Source organism: Cyclopterus lumpus, chromosome 4 (genome assembly GCF_009769545.1).
Source record: "Cyclopterus lumpus isolate fCycLum1 chromosome 4, fCycLum1.pri, whole genome shotgun sequence".
Classification (NCBI taxonomy): Eukaryota; Metazoa; Chordata; class Actinopteri; order Perciformes; family Cyclopteridae; genus Cyclopterus; species Cyclopterus lumpus.
Genome location: NC_046969.1, coordinates 10,518,040 through 10,543,450, shown reverse-complemented (window position 1 = coordinate 10,543,450; position 25,411 = coordinate 10,518,040). Strand labels below are relative to the sequence as shown.

Here is a 25,411-nt window from a genome sequence, read left to right as displayed (position 1 = left end):
TCGTCCTCTCTTCCTCCATTCCTCCTCATCACAGCTGGTTTTCCGCTCATCCAGATCAAACAGGAAATTGAGGAGGCAGTCAAGATAACTGGAAATTTGCTCTTTGTTCTGTTTGAAAGGGCTGGCATTAAAACGTCTTTATTTGTCAGTAGAGTGAGTGTAGTAAGCGTATCAGTTGGAAATGATAAAGCCGAATGATACAGCCTCACTCAGGGATGTTAATACCCTAATACCCACAGTTAGCCTACTCATAACATTCAGCTGCTGGCTTTTTAAATGGAGTCGTGTAATGGAGTGACGAAGTGATGTTGTCGCAGAATTACAAAGGATTCGGTCTAATTATAAGAATCTGGCTTGTTGTTTGAAGAGAATCACTCTGTGTGTCTGTTGTCCGCCATCTCTTCCATTCAAAACACAGTCAAAAGGAAACTTTGTACGACCAGTGAAAACAATTACAGCAACCAAAAACCGTTATGCTGCTTGTATGAAGACAGACCTTTCCATATTCCTGATCATGCAGTAGCCATCGATCCGTAGCCATTAATTAAAACACGTGTGGACAATATACACCATGAGAATATACAGTGTTGCCATTTTGGATGCTTCAACATTTCAACAAGAAAGACAACTTTAAATCTTTTTTGGGGGGATTTTTGCCAATGTGATGAAGTGCGTTCACTTTTGTAACTTTTATTTGCTCGCTTAGGCAAAATCCAACACAATTGCTCAATATTAATTTCCAACCTTTATTAAAACAATACTTTGTTGCCTATTTGAAGCTGAAAGTTGTTGATTAAAGAGTTGCATGCTCATAATCTTTATTACACCTTGGACAGGTCACCAGCGTGTCACACGGCGGGAGATGATGAGCTTCTTCTGATGAACAGATCTGAGTTTCAATTTAACACTGATGTCATGTTACCGCTGTCATTTCTACACCCTCAGACTGAAATTAACACTTTATTTATTTATTTATTTATTGCATTACTCATCAAAAGCAGGGAAATGTGTCACCTTTAAAGAATGCAGCTCACATGGTTGTCATTAAAAAAAAATGTTTGGGATAATTTCAAAGAAAATCCCACACATGAATTTTAAGCTCCAGAATTAATCTCTAAAAAAAAATTTGATACTAGTTTGATCTTTCAGACTTTTAAGGATGGAGCCACACCAACAATAGTCTCCACAGGCATTGAATGAAATGAATAAAGACTGTTACAATGTGCCTGTTGATGTGTATGAGTTGCATCAGACCCTCTGAAATCAAACTAACATCACCCCTCTCTTCTCCTCTTCTTGCCTCTATAGTGCAGTGTCTGGAAATGACCACTAAGCGGAAGCTGATTGGCCGGCTGGTGCCGTGCCGTTGTTTCCGTGGTGAAGAGGAAGTGATCTCGGTGTTGGACTACTCCCACTGCAGCCTGCAGCAGGTTCCAAAGGAAATCTTCAGCTTTGAGAGGACTCTAGAGGAGCTCTACCTTGACGCCAACCAGATTGAGGAGCTACCCAAGGTAACACCTCTGAACCATAGGTCAACCCCCTCACTGCTGTATCTTGTCTCTAACCTCAAACCTCAAAGCCCAAATTGCTACACACTACCTGAACCTGGACCAAGGCCAGTCAGTCAACCCGAATATGATCCTTGCAAAACCAACGTGAAAATGAATGCACTAATAGAGTGCAGGGATGACCTATTGTTGTCGGCCAACCTGGAAGTTAGCGCTGCACTGGTTTCCCCGTCAACAGGCCAACGGGATCTTTCCATTGGATTATTGCAGAAAACAAGTTTAAGATACACGTTTTGTACAGAATGATACTCTCCACACAAGGACACCAGTTTTGACACATTTCCAGATTGTAAGACTCATTGCTGCAGCACTCTGTATGTTTGGACCTCGTTATGACCTTGTTCACTTTGATAAAAAAGCTGCTGTTTGCTCCACGCCTTGTTCTAGGGAGACGTGGCATACGTTTTATGTAACAAAGAGCTGCTTTACTTATTGACCTAATGGTTGACAGCACAACAAATATGCATGTTTGCATTTAAACGGTTACATCAAGTTACTGTATATGTGACCCATAGTATTGCTTTGTGACATTGGACAAAAGTGACACAACTTTATTCTTGTTCAACTCCTCTGATATGGGGTCAGATCAGTCTCAATAATTGCAAATGCGAGACTTACAAATGCAAACACAACGATTTAGAAATGCGCACAGAACAATTTACAAATATGTTCGATTTACAAATGCACACAGAAGGATTTACAAATAAATTAGACTCACAAATACACACAGAACGACGTGTCTGTGTTTATTTATTTGTCAATCGCATTTGTTTGTGGATTCTTCACATGTGTGTGTGGATTTATGAGACTCCCCTGCCGTGGCTAGATCCGCAAATGCGTTTTTTCAACATATACTTAGCTGTAGCCAATCAGATGTCGCCCTCATTTTCAGCCAATCACATGAGCGCATCTCCCCCCCCCTCCCCACGGGGCTGCCAGCGTTACAGTTGCGCAATTTGCAGAGGGATACACAATTAATGTACACCCCCCCCCCCATTGTTGTAAGTCATTGAAAGTTCAGTATAATCTTGTAAATCTTGTAGAAAATCTTAGCGCGGCACGAATGACGCGAATAGATCGAAGCGAAAAGCGAAAAGTTCGCCCGCAGTCATTCAGACGTCGTCGGTGAAAGTCACCGAGCTGTGTGAGCCCACGGGTGATGTTATGTATAAATATATATATATATGATATTAATGTTATGAACCCAAACACGAGGGCGTTAGATTTTCCGACGTTTATGGGATGTCCACAATAAGTAGAAAGCAGAAATAGTGGATGACGGAAGTTATAACTGTTTCCACGGAGTAAAGCCACGGAAATAAGCCACGCCCCTCTAAGGCGCAAATAAAGCGAATGACGCTCATGTGATTGGTTGAAAATGAGGGCGACATCTGATTGGCTACAGATAGGTCTGTTTTAAAAAATTGCATTTGCGAATCTAGCCACGGCAGGGGAGTCTCATAAATCCACACACACATGTGAAGCAATCCACAAACAAATGCAGGGCTGAGTAAGTGGGGAGCCCAACTTACATTGGACAGAAAACAGTGTGTATGTTTGTGTGTGCCAAGCTTGTGTAAAGGCTACCGAGGCTGCCAGATTGATTGGCCTTTATGTAAGTGAGTTGGAAAGCTCCTGAAGTGTGTGTGAGTAAGTGCTTGTGCCTTTAAGTGTAGAGGTGTGGCCTGAATCACCTGAATCACCTGAATCACGCCCCTTACCATGTTTAGCTCTTTATAGCTCTTTGGCGCTGGTGTTCCTTTTGATTTTGCTCTTGACAATAGTGACAGTTATGGACAGAGTCAATGTGGCCGACAGCTCAACACGTCAACAAGATGTACAGAAGAGTCATACAGATTTTGTCCATAGAACAGTGGGGGTTATTTTGTGGGGTTATGATTAAGTTACATTTTTCAAGCGTCTGCATAGGTTTTCATCTCCTTGTGCAAGTTAGGCGGCTTGGAACAGTGGGGAACAGTGTAGGAATAAATGTGAGCGAGCCTTATGTTGTTTTGAATTATGAGAAAGTAACACGTTATGAATTGCACATATTTAGATTACATAGTTGATGCTTCGTGTGAAGTATGGTTCACATTAAATCACACTTTGTGTATATTGCGTATATTTTAATTATTAGCTCAGGAAACATGGAAAAAGAAAAACAGTTGAACACTGAATAATACATTTAAAGACTTTTAAAGTTGTTAGTGTTTTGCCGTTCATCCAAATGGATTCAGTTCTCCTGGTAGGGAGTTCCTCAGCTTTTATCCTTTGGGGATGCTAAATGAATTGTTCAGAAAAGCTAAATGATGTTCTTTCCCGAACTGTTGTCCTCACCTGTGCTCATAAGAGTGTGGTAATATATTGAGGAGTCTTCAGAATCAGTTTACTCACTAAAGAAAACAACTAAAGCTAAAACTTTCGTATCGGCTTAGGCGAGGACACGTGGAAATGTGTTTAGCCTACATGTGGTTGGCGATGACCACAAATAGTAATCAAATTACTATTTTTTAATTTTGATATTGCTGAACTATATGTGGAGATAAGTGGGACAATGGGCTGCACAACAATTGAGACTTTATACATTAGTACAAGCATGGTTTACATGGTTTACACGTTTTTACCTTATGTTTGTTTTTGTATTTGTAGCATTTCCAGATTTAGACAGCATTCCCGTTTATGTCAGTGGTTTAGTTTGTTGTTTGTGTTTTGTGTGAGTATTTTTTAGCCGGTCTGTACTCAAAGCACTTCATGCAGTATTTTTCTATTTTTTATTTTTTTCTCTTGCTTTCACTGTAGTTTAGGTTTTGTCCCGAGGGGCTACTATATATTAAAGATTATATCTGCATTATTCATAGAAAAGCAGATTAAAAAAAACTGCTTTTCCACAACATTACGTGGTGCATGACTCCAGCTGACTTCCTCGCTTTATGTACTTCTGTACCTTATTATTAAAGGTCTGTGTGATTCTGCCAACAGACTATCATATTCCATTGTTTCCCCTCTGTGTTTCCATAGCAACTATTCAACTGCCAGGCCTTGAAGAAGCTGAGCATGCCCGATAACGACTTGTCCAACCTGCCCACCACCATCGCCAGCTTGGTCAACCTCAAAGAGCTAGACATCAGTAAAAACGGTAACGATCCTCTCGTGATGAAAAGATGACTGATTCATCCTGAACAAAGCAAAACTCTATTGAAAACTCACTGGCCTTCTCAACTGCTAAGACAATTACAACCACGGCCGGATACGGTACAGTATATGGAGTTGAGCGGGTAAGGAAACAAACGAGGGCAGAACAGATCTCAAATAGCTGAGGCAGCCCAAGAAAATAATAATCTCACATCAAAAAGTATTTAACCAAAATATGACAGAATGTGATGCTGTCGGAATACTTGCAAAAATAATTCCCGGTCTTTACAGAAATTCACTCAACAAAATGTCCAAAGAAGTAACAAACACATCTCTGTGTGTCTCTCTTCCAGGTATCCAGGAGTTTCCCGACAATATCAAATGCTGTAAAGGCCTGTCTGTGGTGGAGGCCAGTGTCAACCCCATCACCAAGTAAGACACAAGCGCCCACGTGGAGTAGAACTTCTTACTCTTATCATGACCGCTGAATATTCACGCCTCGAGGTGGATGGCACCACATTTTAATGTTTATCTACAGCACGGACTCTATGACCCTAAGAACCAACATCTTACAAACAATTAGCTCATGTATAGTCTCTTTTTCTTGGAGGACCAGTTTGTATCGAGGGGGAAACACTGTGCTCCAGGGTTTCCTCGTACCTGGCTAACGTAGTTAGCTGGATAATTTTTAAGTTAAGATTAAGTCAGGCTTTTTGGTTCCACGAAGCAAGTTTGGGAAAATCACCATAGCAACACATCAAAAAAGTTGAACCTGCTCCAGCGCAGGTTAACTTAAATTAGCTGGATAAGCTTGCAGCTCCCTTCCTCAGAGATCCCATTGATGAAGGAGCGACATTAGATTAGTGTTTTATAGGGAGAGAGTTCTTCGAGATCGCCAAGATCCGTTATCACGTGATGATGACTTCCTATACGAGCGCTATCCATTCTGCCCTCAAGGAATAATTTATTAAAGACCTTCTCGAGCTGAAGGGAATGAATAAACCACAAATAGTCGGGCGAGTAAAGCTTTTCAAATATTGGTGTGAACGCAGCATTCCGCATTTAAAGGTGGCGGTGTTAGATTTTGTGGTCTGGAATTCCTCGTTCATGATCATCTCCTGCTCGTCAGCAGAGAAAAAAGAGTCTCTTCCTTTGAGTTTATTTGCCATCGTGCTGTTAGAAAATCATGTTTCTGTGATCGACTTAGTTGAACCACATACGGGGAATCGGGCCCTGGACCCAGTTCAAGATGTAATAGATTGTTTGATGCATCACGTATTTCGCTGTTTGAGCAGAGTTTTCCCTGTCAAGAGACCGACACTAGCCTTGTTTCTTTTCTGCTTTTACATATTCCAATCTATGCATTTAAAGCACCACACAGGCACTTCATACTTTACAGTAGTTGGTTGCATCCACAGACCCTTAACTACCATCCAACCATATATATCCTATCGGCTCAGCTATGACTAGGCAATAGAAGATATAATTGCTACAATAAAGTGCTGATGTTGTTTACTTTTGGAGCATAAGGATAGATATAATGATAGTAATTGCTGTTTTGCTTTCGATGGTGTAATATCCATGAAGCACAACTGGACTCAACCACACAGTAAACTGCAGACATAAATGCTTATTTTACTCTGTGTGTGTGTGTGTGTGTGTGTGTGTGTGTGTGTGTGTGTGTGTGTGTGTGAGAGAGAGAGAGAGACAGAGAGATATGAGTCATCTGCAGGCTGACAGCAGCTAACTGTTTCTACAAGGTTGTTATGGGAACATGTTTTAATCCATTGTGGCCCTTCAAGAACACACATTTTCTTCTTCTGTCTTATTCTTCTTTTGCATATGTTCATACTTTCTTTGTTTCTTTCTGCCATTTCTCTCTCTCTTTCTCTCTCTCTTTATCTTTCTCTCTCTCTCTCTTCCAGACTCCCAGATGGTTTTACGCAGCTCCTGAATCTGACCCAGCTCTTCTTAAACGATGCCTTCTTGGAGTATCTGCCGGCTAACTTTGGCAGGTAAAGTGATGCATGGAATTGTTAGTGTGCGCTTGGTCCTGAGCATTTGTGTGCGACTGTGTTGGATGAGGTGTTTAACATATTTCAGGCACCACAGACTCTAATTCAGTCAGTGGCGCTAGTATCAATTATAAAGAGTCTTTTTGCAAATAATTGGTAGTCCAGGTTTATCAGGCTTTAAACTGTACTGTACTGCACATGGTTAAAGGATCTGTAATTTTTTTAAGATGCTGAGCATGCCCGACTGGGCTGAGGCTGAGTTATTAGATGAAAATGTATCTTTGGGGCATTTTTTTATATTAGGGCCATGTTTTAATTTCACAAAAAATATTAGTCTATTCCTCTATCCATTACATCATTCTTTCCTCATCTCATTATCCTATTAATATATATTTAGCATGTTTGTTAGGGTCACTGTGTTTTTGGTTCATTGCTGTATTAATAATCAATTTCCAACAAGTTACTCTGCTGGTACCGGTTAGTTTGTGATTAAAGAAATTTCAAATGAAATCCTGTGAAATATATGGAAGCTCATACGTGAAAGAAACCCTCTAAACTGAAACACTTTCATGGTGACGCTCATCTGTAATAATGTTGAGGGATCTTTGGTAATCACACATTACCGATCGATCGTTATTATCACTGATTGGGAAATAACACCGATTCTGATGTTGAAATACAAATAAATATGTTATAACAACTGTTGTTAGAGAGATCATTTATAAAGTAAATTTGTGTTTATGTGTGTTCGGTTTTTCAGACTCTCCAAACTACGGATCCTGGAGCTCAGAGAGAACCACCTGAAAACCATGCCAAAGTAAGAACCATGTGTGTGTATGAGAAACACAAAAGAAAAAGAGAGAGAGAAAGAAAGAAAGAAAGCTAAAGTTAAGACACATTGTTTGAATGATAATCTCTATGCAGCACTGAGTGTGACCGTACACACACACACACACACACACACACAAACACACACACACACACACACACACACACAGATGTTTCATGATGTTACCGAGTGTATGCTTGCTTTCCCAGCTGTCCAGATTAAAACTATATTTATCCGTGACAGGTGGTGTTGAATACTGATTGAGCCTGTTATAGCAGTAATGCGTTGGTTCTATCAGGTTTAATGTCTTCTGTTTAACTTAACAACGAAGAGAGATAACTTTCAACGTTGTAGAGTAACTACCCTACACGTATAACTACCAGTGCACAATGTCCATTGCAATATGGCTCAGTGCTGATTGTTAAGGCACTTCCTATTCAACATGTAAGATGCATTATGACTCAAACCCGGGGTAGAGCTGCAGCCACCACTACCGAAGATTTTGATCATGATTGATTTTCCAAAGCTAACCTGAGTAAAAAAGGACTGCAATGTGTTGGAAATATAAATGACATGACAGAACAGCTGAGAAAGGAAGGATGTAGCTTTAGTAGACATTACTCCCCAGGAAATAATCCAAATGAAAGTAACATATTAGACATATTAGAAAAAAGGCAAGACATTCAAAGTTAAAAGAATACATACAGGATACATGTTATGTAAGTAATACAATGCCAAACTGCACATTTGCCTGGTGTTTTTTCAGTTAATAAACATATATGCTTTAATGTACATACATCACAATGTAGTAGTAATCAGTGTATTCTCTCCTCTCAGGTCCATCCACAGACTGACACAGTTGGAGAGGTTGGATCTGGGTAGCAATGAATTCTCTGAAATGGTGAGACTGATTTTAATAAAGCATACATTAAGTATTTAAATATATACTTTTCACATGGTGATTTTCCTTTGAGATCGCAGAAAGCTCAAATGTGAATGTCTTAATCGTCATTTACCAGATATGTATTAGTAAAGCGAAGGAGGACTTAAAACAGAAACACAGATGCTGTGTCCTATTTTGGGGGCCTTGAAAGTTTACATATCAAGAGCCAATGCCACATATGGTCCATCCTCTGGGGGCTGTCTCACTGAGGCAGGAGCACGTTTGGCCTACTGTCCTTCAGTCGGACCCTGAAGTGAGGCACAGCGACACGAGGGCTGGATGGAGGTGAGCAGGATATGACATCCAGGGGTCAGACAGGGTCAGACAGGAAGTTGGCTTTGACAGGACTAGGTTGGCTCCATGGTCTGGTTCCTGGCAAGAGAGACAAACCAATATGGGAGAGATTGCCAGTCTCACATTTTATAAAAAAGTATTCCAAAGCTTTTTACATGTTCACAACATTAGTGCTGACACGGTGTCCTTTGAAGTGAATGAATAATTCAGTTGTTTTCATACAAGTAGCTGCATAACTGCATATGGATGCCCATGTGGTATGCTGATCCTGATTCTTCTGTTTGCATGTCATAGCCGGAGGTGTTGGAACAGATCCACAACCTAAGAGAGCTGTGGCTGGATAACAACTCTCTCCAGTGTATACCCGGGGTAAGAACACAGACACTTTCAGCTCTAACAGGGACAACAAAAAGCAGCCCTGGAGATATTTAAATGACACTTTATCGTCTTTTATTGTGGGATACATTTTTCTTTTCTCTACTCGCCGTCCCGGCTGCAGGCGATAGGAAAACTTCGTCAGTTGCGGTACTTTGACTTAGCTAAGAACCGCATCGAGACGTTGGACACGGAAATCTCCGGCTGCGAGGCCTTAGAAGACCTGCTGCTGTCCTCCAACATGCTGCAGCACCTCCCTGACTCTATAGGTACACACACAAACACAGACATGCATGCACACACACACACACACACACACACACACACACACAGACTCAAGTTGATGAAGCTGTAGCAAAGCATTTCAATTCCCACCTATTTAGTTCCTGATTGGGCAGTGCAGTAGACTGCAGCAGAGGACTGTGGTTGTACTGGAAATATCACAGGTGAGAGCAGTTCTAGCTGAGCGGGAGTGATGGAGCACAGATAACTGAACAAGGACAAGGCTGGTGTTATTCTTTTGTTTTCTTGTTGGAAACAAATCCCATGAAAATACCTAATTGAGAAGGTTTAAATCTAAAACCAGGTCACATATAAATAGACACGTTCAGGAATTTACTACAGCAGCTGGACACGGTAGTTTTATGAAATGATACTCAAAAAGGACGACATTTTGCAATTGTTTTGGCCTATCTTTAGACTGGTTAATATGCATTTTGTTGCGCAGGGGAATATTTATGTGCAGCAGGTTGGTGTATGTGTGACTGACTCAAAATAAACTTCATGGTAATGAAAAAGCATGGCACCCAGTGCAACCGTGTGGCTCATTAGTGGGTCTTTAATAGATTTTGGACAACAGTGGAGCTTTATTATGAAGAAGAATAAGCTACATTACGCGTTGGCAACGCTGATAATAACCATTAGTATGATCCAATTATTGTTTGTTTTAGTCTTTTAATGGGGTCACAATAAGAATATATGTGAATATTGCCAACTCTATACTATAATTCTACTTTTGTGAGATAATTGTTTTTCTAAAGGAGCATTTCAGAGCTCAGTGTATATTCTTTTGAAGAGCACATTTGTGTTTGTTTGTCAATGTGAATATGTCTGTGTGTATACATATTGTGCAGGAATGTTAAAGAAGCTGACAACATTGAAGGTAGATGACAACCAGCTGACCTCACTGCCTAACACTATTGGGAGGTAAGAAACACACACACACACACACACACACACACACACATAATCATGCACAAAAAGAAAAACGAATAATAAAGCCATGTACACTTTTGCTTTATTTTGAAAACACCTTCAACAATATTTTTGTCAGATTTTCCCAGCAGGTTTATCTTTGGTGGGTTGTTGTTTTCCTTGTTTATTGCTGTCAGTTGCTGTGTTGTTCTGCTGGCTCATGATTGGGGGGGGGGTTCTGTGTGTTGTGTTTGCTGCGTTGCCGTGGCATTAGTGCGAAGCCCAAGCAAGGGTGAGTAAAATTAGCCTACTGGATCCAGGGGTGCGTTCAGAGACAGATCGATGTTCAACTGCGTTACAGATACGAGCGCACAAGCTCATAACTACATGGGCTTGAAACGTCATGCAAATTACATGCAAACATAAATTTAAAATAATGTTCAATATTTGGGATTAATATTTGAAATAAAATATACATTCTTAATTGAAAATGTTCAATATCCACTTTGCTCAAATCTGCAGGGTTGAGATGCAAATGATTGCATGTAAAATTATTTGATTAAAATACGTTTATAATCCATCACAGTCCAGATTCAATCAAATAATTGTTGTTTTGAATTGAGCAGAACATTTGTTTTTATTCAGGAGTTTTATCAATGAGTTTTCTTTTTCATTTTCTGTATATTTTTGATGAATAGACTTTGGAAGAATTTCAAATCAAGCAAGGCCTACTGTGATAAAATATATTACTAAATTGACTCTTTTTTTCCCAGTTTAAAACAGTTGGGTAGTGACTTGGATAATGTTGCTAATTATTGTGTGAATCAGTTAATCTGTGATGGATTACATTTTAATGAAGACTATTTAACATTCAGTGACATTTAAAAGACTTAAATGTTACTCTTTGCAACACATTTGTATCAGAACGCTCTGAAAACCTTTTGTCTTCCTGAACAAATCCCAGGTTTTAGCCTCAGTAAGTAGCACTGTAGATACATTGCTTCCCCGCTGATTAAAACAAACACCTGAAATTATTATTTTCTTACCCCTCAAGTTTTTAAGTGTTACTTACTCATTTTAAATGTGATCGTATTCCTTTGGTTCTACATCTGAGCAACTCTACATTGCTAAATAAGAACAATTTATGTTTCTGCAGAATTTATGCCTCTACCTCAAACCAAAACTAAATTGTATTTCCATCTAGCTGCATCAGTGCAATCTGATATATTCTGTAAACTGTATGTACACAGAGCTGAATCAGCAGCTATGTTTCTGTACTTTTGACAGCCTACAGTGGTTTAAATAGAAACAAAAGGTAATGCAGTAACTTCCGTGGGAAGAGCAAGTTAATTCTCGTTTGACTTTCAGTCCAGTAATCGTTTTAAGGCCATAACTACTGTATATTGCATCTATAAAACTAGGCCACAATATACATGTATAAGTATATACAGCAGGTAGCTATATAGACTGCTGTTTCTGAGTTTACTCTGATGTAAAACATTTAGCTGAAGCAAGGTTTAAGTTTCCCTAGCACCCGATGAAAGCCCCCTCTAAAGCATGGATGGAGATGTAGAAACGTGTGTCTTAAAGTGGCACGGTGTATAAACTATGGAGTTGGTTGGATAGCGGCAGATAAAACACTCTTAGAAGTGCTGTGAAAAAGTCACATTTGACACATTCAAACCAGCATCTATTTATGGGAGAAGTGGGAGACGTTTTCATTCTTTTAAGTAGGAATGAAAAGAATGATGAGAAGAAAATAATACATTCGGTAACCTTAAATCTGCTTGTAGGATAGAAAGCTCTCCTCCCCTCTCTCCTTTCCAAACGTATGGTGGCCCAGATGGTCCGGTCTAATGGGAATAATAGTAGCAGACTAATGCAATGTTAACAGTGACAGTACATTAATGTAAAAGTGTTGTCTCATTAGCATTAGCCTGCTGTTAGCGTGCTGCCAGGCCAAGGATGCCAGTCAAGGGGGGCGGTCAGGGTGTCCTAGAGGGCCTACCGTGGATGTTACTGTGAATCTTGGTTGAGGGAGGAAGTTGAGATCCAGGTTGAAGAATTTCAGACATCAACGGGGATAACGTGGGAAAGAGAAAATGCGTGGTCAGCAAATGAGACCAAGTTAATGTAGGTAACACCAGATTTGGTTAAGTCTTAATCTATTGACGGATTCTTCAATGTGATGATCTTTTCCTTCTCTCAACACTTTCTCCCTTTAAGTTGTTGCTGTAAAGACACATTTACCTTTTCGTGATTACAGGTTACAGGATAAGGCTGGTGCCTTTCTGAATGTTTCTTATTGTCAACAAAACCCACAAAAGGACCAAAAGCAATAGTGTGTTAGTCCATCTCTCAGTAGCCTGTCTTTTCAGTTCCTGAAGACTCAAAATAATAACAGTCCGTTCATTTCTCAAACAGCTGAAAAATGATTGGAACCAGAGGAAATAATGCATTAGTTTGGGACTTTTTTCATCTCCAGTATTTCACACCAAAGGCCGGTGTTTATGGGAATGACTCAAAATAAACTACAGTGTGTGTGTCTGTGTGTGTGGTAATGAAGGAACACGTCACCCAGTGCAATGTGTGGCTCAATTATGTGTTTTTAATACATTTTGGACAACTATGGAGAGGAATCAGTTGTATGAGGCTTTGGCGACACACACAATACTTAAATAGTGAGATGAATCCATTCTCAGTTCAGTCTTTTCACAGGATTTGTTGGCAATAGGAAAAAATAATAAGCAGCGCCACCCTTATCCTATAAAACCAAAGTCGTCTAAGTAATATAAGGTTCCAGCAGAGATTTTGCAGCCTGTAGAATAATGTACTTTTTTTCTCTGTCATGTTCTTTGTATCTCCTCTGTTCGCCCAGTCTGTCTCTATTGGAGGAGTTGGACTGTAGTTGTAATGAGTTGGAGTCATTGCCTCCCACTATCGGCTACCTGCACAACCTAAGGACCTTTGCTGCTGACGAGAACTTTCTCTCAGAGCTGCCGCGGGAGGTAGGAAGACCAACACTTGAGGAGCACACACGTACATCCTCATTTTATTTAGACCCAAAACAATAAGTTGATTTTGATCATAAAATTTAACAGCAGATGCCACAAATGTGTTTCTTCCAGCTTCTCAGTTGTGAAACATTGATGGTTTTCTTTGCTTTCTATAACAGTAAATACATTTTATTTGGGGTTTCTACTGTTGGCCAGACAAATAAGCCATTTACAGAGGGAGTTTGTAATTGTAGCCCTAAAATTCTTCATGCATAGTCCTGTAATGTAGCTTATTTTAAGGCGTCCCTTGTGTGTGTTTCAGATCGGTAACTGTAAGAATGTGACGGTAATGTCAATGCGGTCAAACAAATTGGAGTTTCTTCCTGATGAGATCGGACACATGACCAAACTACGAGTTCTTAACCTCAGTGACAACAGGTACACACACGCACACACACACGCACACTCACACACACACACACACACACACACAAGCAACACTTTCTCAATGGCCGTTTTGGTTCTGTAGCTGCTCTCACGACCTGCAGTTGCCATGGGAATGGGTGAGTGTGTTGCCATGGTTACGTGATCTGCAGGCTGTACAGTGCGTGGGCATAAGAAACATCTCTCTTTTCTTTCTCGCCCCTCCCGCCATCTGCCTCTCTCTCTTTCTCAGGTTGAAGAATCTACCGTTTACCTTTACTAAGCTGAAGGACCTGGCAGCTCTCTGGCTTTCTGACAATCAGGTAACTCCTCCCACACCCAGAGATCAATCACAGCTTAAATCAGATAACCAGGCTTTTACTTGAGACAGGCTTCTCATAAATAAAAGGGTTTCATCTCAAAGTAATCCACTTTTATCAGTGTATTAAAAAATATATATATTAATCATGAATAGTCATGATATATATATATATATATTAAAAACCCTTTCAGCTGAGCAAGTGGTATTAGACTTTTCTAGTGAAACATTCTTACATAACGTTACGTAATATGCGTGAACTAAACAGTGATTTCCTCTGTAAGAGTTCTCCACCACCCCTCACCCACCTGCCCTTAGTGGACTCTCCCACTTGTTATACTCAATATTGTACCACCAAACTTTCAATAACAGTTGTTCTTTTATGTCACTACGCCACTCATTGTCACTTGCTCAGACTGGATGCAAAGATTTCAACATTAAACAAATCCGTGGTGACCAAAAATGTTGAATGCCAAAAACAAATCATAGCAACAGTGCTGTTTAACTTTCTGTGTGCGTCAATGTTACCTTGATATTCAAATGAATGTTTTTATTCTTTTTCCCACCTGTCAGTCAGGCACGTTGTGTTGCCTGTCAAGCTCTGAATAAACAGAATAGTCAATCAATCAGATATTCTAATAACAATCTTTTTGTTTTTCAAAATTATGATTTGGTTTAGATTAGGAATTAGGGAATACATGTGGTCAGTGAACGTACCCTCAAGAATACTAATGTTATTGTGTGTGTTTGTGCGTGTGTGTGTGTGTGTGTGTGTGTGTGTATGTATGTCTGTGTTTGCAGTCCAAGGCTCTGATCCCACTGCAGACAGAAGCCCACCCTGAAACCAAACAGAAGGTTTTGACCAACTACATGTTTCCTCAGCAACCGCGACATGATGAGGGTACAAACTGTGTGTGTGGGTGCGTGCTTGTGTGTGTATGGACATGGGAAAAAGTATTTTTTTATGACACAATATTACAACTATAGCATTTGTTACATTATGATGTTGTGTGCTCTGAAGTTATGTGTAACATGAACATGTGCATGTGTTATTTGTGTGTTTGTGAATTGAATTAAGTGAAGTGTGTATATGAATACCAGTGTGTCTAACATTTAGACCTATTGTGTAAGAGCAGCTTGTCCTGGATGTGTGTTTATGTGTGTGTGTACAGATTACCAGTCGGACAGTGACAGCTTTAATCCTATTCTATGGGAAGAGCAGAGACAGCAGAGGATGACTGTGGCCTTTGACTTTGATGACAAGAAAGAAGAGGAAGACAACTCTGGGAAGGTCAAGGTCAGCTTGATACGCATAATGTCAAACACAGTATTGGAGGGGGGGGACAAAGCCTTTTCCTGCACAAACTAGAGATGTGTTGACTATGTGACAAAGAAAAACTTAAAACTAAAATTGGCCAATGATCGTAATTTTGTGTTGACTAACCTGAAGGTTATATTTTAAAGTAAATACAAAAAAATAAATGTAGAGTTTGAAACCTGCAGTTCTGTTCATACGGCCATTATGTTCTCTTCAGATTTGTGACATCAAATAACAAAAGAAAGAAAGAAATGAATGAAATAAATCTTTTTACAGAATTCATTCTCGTTTGAGATGTTTTAAAGTTTCACTTATGCGAACACACATCTTCATTTAATTTCTAACAAATGCTTGCTCAGTGTGTATTCTTTATTTGCACTTTATTATACACTCAACCCATTGTGTATAGGTGGAGATAAACCTAAAGCGCTACCCAACACCCTACCCCGAGGACCTTAAGAACATGGTCAAGTCAGTGCAAAGCCTTGTGGGTAAAAGCGTGCACACCGGACATGGGCACCAGCACCAACACCAGCACCAGCACCAGCACCAGCACCAGCATCAGCATCAGCACCAGCACCAGCTGAGCACAGGCACTGCCACCTCGGCAGGGACCAACATGGAACACACACACCTCAGCAAAGACCAGTACGAACCACCGTGGCCCCTGCCCCCCAAAGAGGTAGGAAACACACACAGATGCACACGCTCACACATATATGTCTTAAATATCACTACACAGTGCATATCGGTGTATCAGTGTGCATGAGACACGCATCACAACTGATCTGTGTGTGTGTGTTTTCCAGGTGACAGACAGAGAGATGCAGGACTTCTCTCAGTCTCAGCTAATGGATCAGGGATCAATGCATAACTCTGGCATTGACATTCCCAAAAGGAAAGACAAAGAGGACCTGACGGAGAGCTCCGAGGTTTTTTCACACACACACACACACACACACACACACACACACACACACACACAAAGTACATTCAAACTGAATTTGTGGCTCCATGCCCCATTTGGTGTTGTTAGCTTGTTGTTATGCAGTTACCCAATTCAATAACCTTGGACAGCCATATTCATATGTTTTTTATGTCACCATGTCTCTTTTCTTGTTATTTGTACAGTCATCAGGGTAATAATTAAGGACAATGTCAATAAAATGTATACCTAAACTAAATATGCAATGTTATGCTAGAGTGTCTATTAGTTGGACAACAATAAAAAAGATGCATGCATGCATGTATTTCTTTTTTTTCATAGTGCTACTTGAGATGAAATACTCAACATGGTCCCTTTAAATATAACAGCAACTCTTAAATACATAGTAAAATGTTAATTATGTATCTATTTTACTTAGTTATGTCTTTAGTTGACGAGACATTACAATTTTGAAGCATATCGTATAACCTCTTTGGTTTAGAGCTTCCCATTACAACAGCTTTAACTGACATTAGTTTCACAGACCGAAAGGATCAGCAGCCTCCTGCTTCAGAGATATTATATTTATAAGGTTAAAAAATGTATGAGCTTAAATGTTTGAGTGAATGATTCCAGCTGCTGCTCAGTATCCAAAACTTGGTGGCCATTAGCCCATTAGCTGCTAGCAAGGCGGTGTTACTGCACTGTAGCTACCTGATGTGAACTCGGGTCTGTCTCCCCACAGGACTCCATGGGCGGCTCTCCCAACGACATCCGTATCTCCGACATGAGGCCCACCCTGGTGGAGCCGCCGATGTACAAACCAAAGGTGGTTCTGCTGGGGAAGGACAAGAAAGGTACTCCATGTGTGCAGCGACACAGAGAGGCTCAAAGACATACATCTAGATGCAGTAATTGAATGTGGTCTATTGTAAAGCGCTGTGGGTCACGTTGTAATATTGTCCACTAATTAGTCATGGTGGTAAGCGGATTCCAGTCTTAAGTGTTCAGCCCTTTTTATATATGTTGCCTCGAAGGGCTCAGTTTACTCTGCGGTATACCAAAGTTTTACAGAGGAGCCCAACGCTAATTTCACTGCCCTATCAAAAATCTTTTTCTTTCTGTCTAAATAATTTACTGCCTTAATTCCGTCTACTGAACAAAATAGTTTATTATCTCTATGACGAACTGAAGCTCGGTCTAATTCAGAGCTCAGAGCGTCATGAAATCTACTCCTTTGTCAGGGACCTTGCCGTGAAATGATTAAAACTCAAACGGCCTGTCGGTCCTGGTGAGTGTGAATTCTTAATGAAGGATCTCGTGGAGAAGTTATTAAGAAGCTTTCTTCGGTTGGTTTTGTCAAGATCTTAATAGGCTTGACTCATGAGCCCACTGGTCCCTTTTTTACGTCTTTCGACAACTTTGTGCTGGTTTTGATGATGCTTTCTTTCCAGGTCTCCCATTTAAAAGAGCTTTTTTGATTTAAATGGGATTTGTGTGGTTAATTAAAGGTCTTTTGAAAAAAACAGGCATCAGTGCAGTGGACTCAATATTGTCCAAACGTACTGAGAGAACTACAGAAATCTGGGAAGAAGAGAGATGAAAATATTATGAAAGGAATGTGATTGTTCTACCCCTCATCGTATACGGTATGATGCAGTATACAGGCTGCAATGCAATTCAGCTTAAACGTCATTCTGGAAACCTTTTCTGATGTTGTAGTAGCTCTCGGTAACTTTTTAAAGCTTTGGCAACATAGTTCACAGTTTAGTTTCAATATCCAAACGGTGAGCTGGGATTTGGGAGGATTACTTAGTCCTAATAAGGCTCTATATCTTTAACATAAGATTACATTTGTGAAATCTGTTGGTTTTCATGTGAGGATAATTTCTTAGCTCTGCCATATAGCTTCACTCACGGCCTTTTTCTTCAACCTCAACCTTCAACCTGCACATTAGACGCAAACACAAAATACATCTGGAGCCGCAACTAAGGATTGTTTTAATGAATAATTTATCTTTGATGAGCCATGTCTGTTCATTCTCATGAGATGTCCACTTTTTATGTAGAGAAATCAATCAGCTGGTCACATAAATTACTGTTTAAATATGGCCAAAATAGTGTGGTCCAAGTCACCATTTAGATCCTATCAATGAAAACAATATCACTTGATGAATATCCAAATCAGGGGGGATAAGATACAGACAGGTTTTTTCCAGACATTATGACACAAAGGCACTTTAGCAGAAGAAGAGGATGTGACATTTCCACTGAACAGAGCTGTGTGTCTCTCTCTGTCTCTGTCCAGAGTCTACAGATGAAGAGGTGGATAAGCTCCACTGTCTGAACCACAGCGGCTCCTCAGCCACTTACTCCGACTACTCTCCCTCACAGGGCTCCTCTGGCTCCTCCAACCCGCCCGGCAACGCACACCCACACCCACACCCACACACACACACACACTCTCACGCACACGCACACCCACACCCACACCCACACGCACACCCACACCCACACGCACACCCACACGCACACCCACACCCACACCCACACCCACATGTTCCCGCCCTTCCGGCCCCAAACAAGGACCAGGCCCCTCAAACACACTGGACCAACAGGTAACTGCCTCATCTTCAATTTCATCACATCCCTCCGACCATCCATCATATCTTCTCCTCTTTCCATTCCACACTCCCCCTCCAATCTCCTTCATCTATCATCCATCTGTCCAATTGCTCCATCCACCCTCTCCTTCCTCCGTCTTCCTCCGTCTTTCTCATCTCTCTGCTCGCTCAGTCAAGGTCGGAGAGACTCTTAAGGATGCTGTAGACTTCTGATCAGGACTCTCTCAGATATCTTCTCGCCTGCTTCAGAGCTGCCCAGTTCAGGCTTCAGTGCTATCTCGAGAATTTCTTTACACCGACACATAAAAATAATAAAAGAGGCTTTATCTTTTTTTTACTGAGGTTGTTACCTGATTGCAATGCACTCATGACGACATTTGACAGATTTACAATTATATATGCCAATCGGCTTGTAGCTCCTTCACTACGAGTTAAACACTCAACAAAGTCACGACTGTTTGCTGTGCTGGCTCCTCATTGGTGGAACGAGCTCCCCATTGACATCAGGACAGCAGAAAGTCTCTACATCTTCTGTCGCAAACTAAAAACACATCTTTTTCGACTATACCTTGAATAGGGAAGGTAGAGCCGTAGTAGCACTTTGGTAGCACTTAAATGGCTCTTACCGATACCACTTTGTAGTTTAACTTTATTGAAGAAATTGTACTTGCTTGATTCTTGTTGTGGACTCATGGTTTAATGCACTTATTGTAAGTCGCTTTGGATGAAAGCGTCAGCTAAATGACATGTAATGTAATATATCGCACTGAAAACTATCAAAACCAGTTTAGAATCATTTTAGCATTTTTTATGTATATTTTAGATGTTTCCAGTGAGATATTAAGTTTATATAGTGACTTTGCTATTGTAAGCATTACTGTTTGGTTATATTTAAATTGTAAATTGATTATAATGCTGTTCTGAATGTATTCCTTTTAGAAATAATATATTAAAACTCAGCATATTAATATATATAAAACTCAAACTAGCTACATTGTAATGAAGGATAATACACACTGTAACATCAACATATAATTGCACGTTGGGCTGATTTTGAGCTTTAATGCATCTATTGATGAATTGTCCATGTTTGGCATAATTCAAAAGGAAGGGGCGTGGGGTAGCATTTTGATTTATTTTAGCCACCTTGGGCCAGAGTGTGCTTATTTTTCTTCTTCCCCTGATTACTCGGTGGCTACTGAAATGTTTATGCATTATACATCAGTGTTTTGTTAAATTTACCATGGGAAGTTTAAAGTTAAAGCATGTAATGTAATGTAATGTAAAGTTAAAGCATATTTTTTAATAATTTGCCCAATGTCATGGTTTAAATTCACACTTCAGGATCCTCATGCACCAATACTTGTCTTTGATGTTTAGGTACATTCATGAATGCCAGTTTAGATTATGTTTTGTGTTGATAAGCTGAATATAAAGTTAAAAGCAAAATTAGCAACATAAGATCTACTTTTTTTCTATTCAAAATTCTTTACATTTATGGGTCGTGAAAAAAACTGCAGGATATTTTGCGGAGAACCTTTAACTCAAAATCGATAAGGTTTAAAAGTAATGGCCAGGTTTTGGAACAACAATCTGTTTCCAGACACTTTTTCTTAATTTACCTTCTGGGCTATAACTTCAAACAGTAACAGTAACCTTTTCTACTCGAATAGTATGTATATAATAATGTGAACAATCATTTCCTTCTCCTCACTCTTCCCATGCCTCTCCACGTTCTAACGACGCCAAAGGGCGAAAGCTCGCTTTGGTATTTTTTGACATTTAAGTTGTCATTTTACACGCCCTGGGGTGATGTAGAGATCACAATCTGTATTCTTGTTTCTTTGTCTAGGTACTTGTGAAATGTGTAACTGCGAGTGGGAGTGAGGGAGGTTGAAGGCATTCATGTTTTCTGTTCAAGGCTGCCCTCTGAAACATTAATTACCACAAACATGGTTGTTGGCCAAATTGATCTTCCAGAGAGAGCGAGATAAAGTTATGTTGTATGCCCATTGGCTCTGATTAAATATACAGCACATAATCGTGGCACTTCGATTAGTATAATTCCGTTCATTTTATAATTTTCCACACCATAATTAGTGTTTAATATTTTGTATCTTTGCAGACTGGCTCAGTCTTTCCCCAAACCCATTGACTCCAAGCCCCTGCTGTCTCAGAGAGAAACCCCTCCATCAGGAACCCTGCAGCAGCGCGGGGATCGACGCCCACTGAGCGAGCCTTTTGATTGGTCTGAGGCTCCTCACTATGACAACACAGGTTTTGATCCTGAGGAGTCTCCTCTGGATCCTCCGACCTCGACTGGGAGTCAGGGAAACCCGCCGCTGGGCTCCAAACCCCGCAGCCAGTCAACACATGGGCGCCGCCCCCTCATCAGGCAGGAGCGAATTGTAGGAGTACCTCTGGAGCTCGACACTCAGACGCTCCCCTTCCACGGCAACCAACGCTCCACTCCAGACATTGACCCACAATCCGGACATCCTTCCCAGAATCCCTGGCAGAACTGGACCAGAACCCCCAGCCCGCTGGAGGACCGAACCGCTTTTCCCTCCAAACTGGACCTGACGCCCACCTCTAGCCCCAACCCTGACCGCAAGGACCCAAGGTAACTAAAAGGAGCTCCAACAGACCCACAGTTAGCCCTCAAATGTATATGTGTTCATATGAAAGGCTTTGTGATCCCCAGTGTTTGGAGTTTTTTTGTTTCAGCCAATCGTTACAGCATTTGTACCCTTTTCTCTGGTGGAAGGTGCAGTATTTTGATGTGCCTATACCTCATACTCTACATTTATTTATATAGTAGATAACATAAGTAGATTCAACACTCTGTACTGCATTTCTGTGAGTTAAAACTTTTCCCAGGTTTGACAAAAAAATCACTTAATTAATGGAAAAGTTGATCAACAGATAATATATCAAACACTTATCCTTGTTGTCAAGCAGACATGCCAAACATTGGCACATTGGTGCACATCTAGAACATGTAAGGTGCGCAGGTCTGTTAGCAGCCGTTCTTGCAGCTGTTTTAGCAACAACTTTGTTTTTCTCCGCTTTTCTGGTAACGGAAGACAGCACAACATTTTTAAATGTTCTGATTACATTAGTTGTATATACTTCTATATACTTGTGGTTTTATGGTTGAGATGATAACGCTGCAACCCTTCTGACAAATGTCACACTGTGAGGGGAGTGAGGGAGTGACTGCTGTATTATAAACCAACTGATGTAAAGCATATTATTTGCGCAGAATTCACTGTTGTTATAAAGCTGCTGGACCCCCTCTTCATTTCTGATCTCATTAATATTAACTCTAACCTTGTTCCAAACATATTGACACAGTTTCACTTGTCTTCATCTTTTCTTTTCTACTGCTGTAACTCTGCCCTTGTCCAAGTCATTTTTTCTGGCTCACATAAGTATAACATACACTGTCTTTTGCTCCAAGGCTGGAACAAGGCACAGGGCCTTTGCCCGGCAGCTGGACGTACCACGAGAATCAGGGGGAGCAGAACAGGAAGGATCAACTGAGTGTCAGCGGGGGCAACAAGGTAACCGTGGTGATGAGTAAAAGCTCGGACCGCCTGTCCCCCATGATGAGGGAGACAAGATCCAAGTTTAAGAAGTCACAGAGCATCGATGAGATTGACATTGGCTCCTACAAGGTCTACAGGTAGGTTTGTTGCTATCCTTCTTAACAATAAAAGTATCAACATGTCATCGTGTCAGTGGGTCAAATGACTGCAAAGTCTTGTCTTGTTCTATCAACAGTATACCCGTGGACAGCTACAGTACATCCATTGAGCAACAGACTAGTTTGGACCGTCAAGACCTTCCCTGCTCCATGGAGCAGACCAACATGTCACGGTCACAGTCTGCCCCCATGTTAGACGATGAGCTGATCTTCCCAGGACACGGAGCGAGCAACCAGAACCAGTCGGGACAGAACCAAAAACCTGCCATCCCGCATAAGGCCTACCACTTTGACCACAACTACAACCCCCAGGTCACTATCTTGTCTCTTTATCAAGCCTGCAATTACTTTTTACAACGTATTTCCACTTGAGGGCTGTGGAAAAAAGTAGTTACCGTAGGTAATATGGTGAGCTTGTGAGTGAACATTTACTTATTACACATCTAGCGGTTATGGGAACCAGGTAAATGTAAGTTCAATATGGTTTTGGTCTCCACCAGCGAGGAAACTATCCATCTCTTTAGGCACTACATTTTCCACTAATGGTGTCTGTCTGCTGTTTTGGTGCTCATTATTTTAAATTTAGTTTTTTTGAATAGCTTTCATGTATTTCCGGTGGTGTTAAATCACTCTGTAGATTATGTTTTAGATAACTAACTTTCAGAGAAATACACTTCAAATCAGCAAAAACCTTTCATGGACTTACTGGTAACCATTCTAACCAATCAGGTGACCATGGACCGTCGGGTGCCTCCCCCCTTCCCCAACACACCAGATTATGTCAACCACTCATCGAAAGCCTTGGAGTACATCAATCAACCAGGGAAGACCTTACCCAAGGAGCTGGTGAGCCCTCGGTATCGTGCATATCCACCGCTGGAGATGTTTTCTTTCCCCCAATCACCAATCAACCAGGATGGCCCGCCCAGCCAGCATCAGCAGCCAATCCCTGCACAGCGCTCAAGGCCAGGGTTTTTGAGGAGAGCCGATTCGTTGGTGAGCTCTACAGAGCTCGCTTTGTTCCGCAGAGTCCATGAAGCCCAGCAGGAGGCGCTGCAGGAAGCTCAGTACAGACAGCAGGTAAGACATCTGTTTTTTGAAATAAAATGCTTCTTTGTGTGTGTGTGTGCGTGTGTGTGTGTATGTGTGTGTGTTTGTGTGTGTCTCAACATTTTGTAAAAAAGGAAATCAAATGAATAATAGCATGCAAACATTCATTAATAAAGCTGTATGATAAATATCTATCCACCACATCGTCTCTAAAATATCTTTTTGGTTTAATGTAGAGGTCTCTAATAAACTCTCCTCTCTTTAGGCGGACCCCCCTCATTATGGTCGGGCTCTGGCCTACTCCACCCCCATGGAGCACTCTGCTCTCACCAACATGGCCGACAGTCAGAGCCAGATGATGCACAACAAGAGAAACGGTCGCTACGACGATGACTATCCCAACTACCAGGAACAGAAGAAGCCAATGATTGGTTATCCGACCAAGAGCCTGACTCAGCGTCGCCCCCTGTCTGCCAGAAGCTACAGTACTGAGACATATGGAGCATCTCAGGTAGACCGTCTGACACTGTCTGGCCACTGTGGCCTTGTTGCCTTGTTGCCCCGCCCACACTACCCCAGCTGATTTAGCTGTTCTCTCATCTGCCTCTCTCCTGTTGATGCGATGTTTAGACGCCAGTGTCTTTTGTTGAGATTTTGAATTGTTACTGGGAAACATCAAGGGAAAACCAGTGATAACCAGTGGTGGGTTCAAGTTTGAGCCTGGTATGAACCTCTGGAAAACCAGGCTATCGCTCATAAATGGATTCGTCTGTAGGCGACAGATAAACAAAGTAGAAAATAAGGACAATAAACAACTTAAAAATAGTTATTTCACAAAATAATTATTTTGTGAAATAAACAGCTTTATTTCAAAAACATCAAAAAAAGGTCCACACCGAAATCCAAGTGACCTTGCTCTTGAAATGGTTGAAATCCAGGCCTGGCTGCAAATAATAATATTTTTTGGTATTGATTGATCGGCTCATTAGTAAATGTGTATATGAGTACAGTAATACTGTAGCAAAAGTCAACGAGACACTAACAAAGGCGAAAAAAGCCATATTGTATTCCTGGATCAAAGGATTGAGGTAAAACACATTTGACACTAGAGACAGAGGGCTTTCATCCTCCGGACAACAGTGAACTTTGATTTCTTTTAACCAGGACCACTGTCCTTCCCTCACCTTTCCCTTGTAGATTAGTTGTCTAGAAATTAATATAATTACCAAAACTACTTGTACTCGTAAGGTACTGACAATCAGCATAGTCTTCCAAAAAGTCTTTGTCATAGAGGTATGAGGACATGGCATTGCAGTATATGTATATTCCTTAGTGGAAACTTGTTTATCTATCCAATTTCCACCAATTAGCAGAGTAAAGCGCAGGTGTCCTTTGCCTCAGCCATATCCTCTAGATCCCACGGCATTCCCCTAACTCATAAATACTCCTCTCAGCATGTTCTGGGTTTGCCCCAAGTCAGACTTTCCAAAAATAGTCACAGAGAGGTGTCCAGCAGAATGTTGATCAGATGGGCAAAGCACCTTTCAGCATAAAAAGAACAGGGCGCAGGAGGAAAACTAGGGAACTCATATCGAACGCTTATGACTGCAGTCTTATTCGTGGCTTATACGCAAGCACTGTTATGTAAACAGTGCTTGCGTAACTTTCTTTCTTCCTTTCATCTGCCTGGTATTCTC

General features: G+C 40.9%; 1 protein-coding gene across 1 annotated transcript in view; it reads left to right on the top strand.

Moving 5' to 3' along the window:
- Positions 1–1,313: 1,313 nt before the first annotated feature.
- The window catches only part of lrrc7 (leucine rich repeat containing 7), a 34,506-nt gene continuing 10,408 nt past the window's right edge, over positions 1,314–25,411 (top strand). The window contains exons 1-25 of the mRNA XM_034530374.1: positions 1,314–1,511; positions 4,587–4,704; positions 5,054–5,132; positions 6,626–6,715; positions 7,476–7,532; positions 8,382–8,445; positions 9,076–9,150; positions 9,281–9,425; positions 10,290–10,362; positions 10,625–10,642; positions 13,229–13,358; positions 13,669–13,784; positions 14,023–14,092; positions 14,890–14,989; positions 15,261–15,385; positions 15,816–16,088; positions 16,216–16,338; positions 17,077–17,188; positions 18,640–18,796; positions 18,893–18,949; positions 21,081–21,578; positions 22,419–22,643; positions 22,742–22,976; positions 23,394–23,744; positions 23,980–24,225. Coding sequence (XP_034386265.1) covers positions 1,323–1,511; positions 4,587–4,704; positions 5,054–5,132; positions 6,626–6,715; positions 7,476–7,532; positions 8,382–8,445; positions 9,076–9,150; positions 9,281–9,425; positions 10,290–10,362; positions 10,625–10,642; positions 13,229–13,358; positions 13,669–13,784; positions 14,023–14,092; positions 14,890–14,989; positions 15,261–15,385; positions 15,816–16,088; positions 16,216–16,338; positions 17,077–17,188; positions 18,640–18,796; positions 18,893–18,949; positions 21,081–21,578; positions 22,419–22,643; positions 22,742–22,976; positions 23,394–23,744; positions 23,980–24,225 — 3,726 coding nt within the window. The 5' untranslated portion in view covers positions 1,314–1,322. The remainder of the gene's footprint in view (positions 1,512–4,586; positions 4,705–5,053; positions 5,133–6,625; positions 6,716–7,475; positions 7,533–8,381; positions 8,446–9,075; positions 9,151–9,280; positions 9,426–10,289; positions 10,363–10,624; positions 10,643–13,228; positions 13,359–13,668; positions 13,785–14,022; positions 14,093–14,889; positions 14,990–15,260; positions 15,386–15,815; positions 16,089–16,215; positions 16,339–17,076; positions 17,189–18,639; positions 18,797–18,892; positions 18,950–21,080; positions 21,579–22,418; positions 22,644–22,741; positions 22,977–23,393; positions 23,745–23,979; positions 24,226–25,411) is intronic.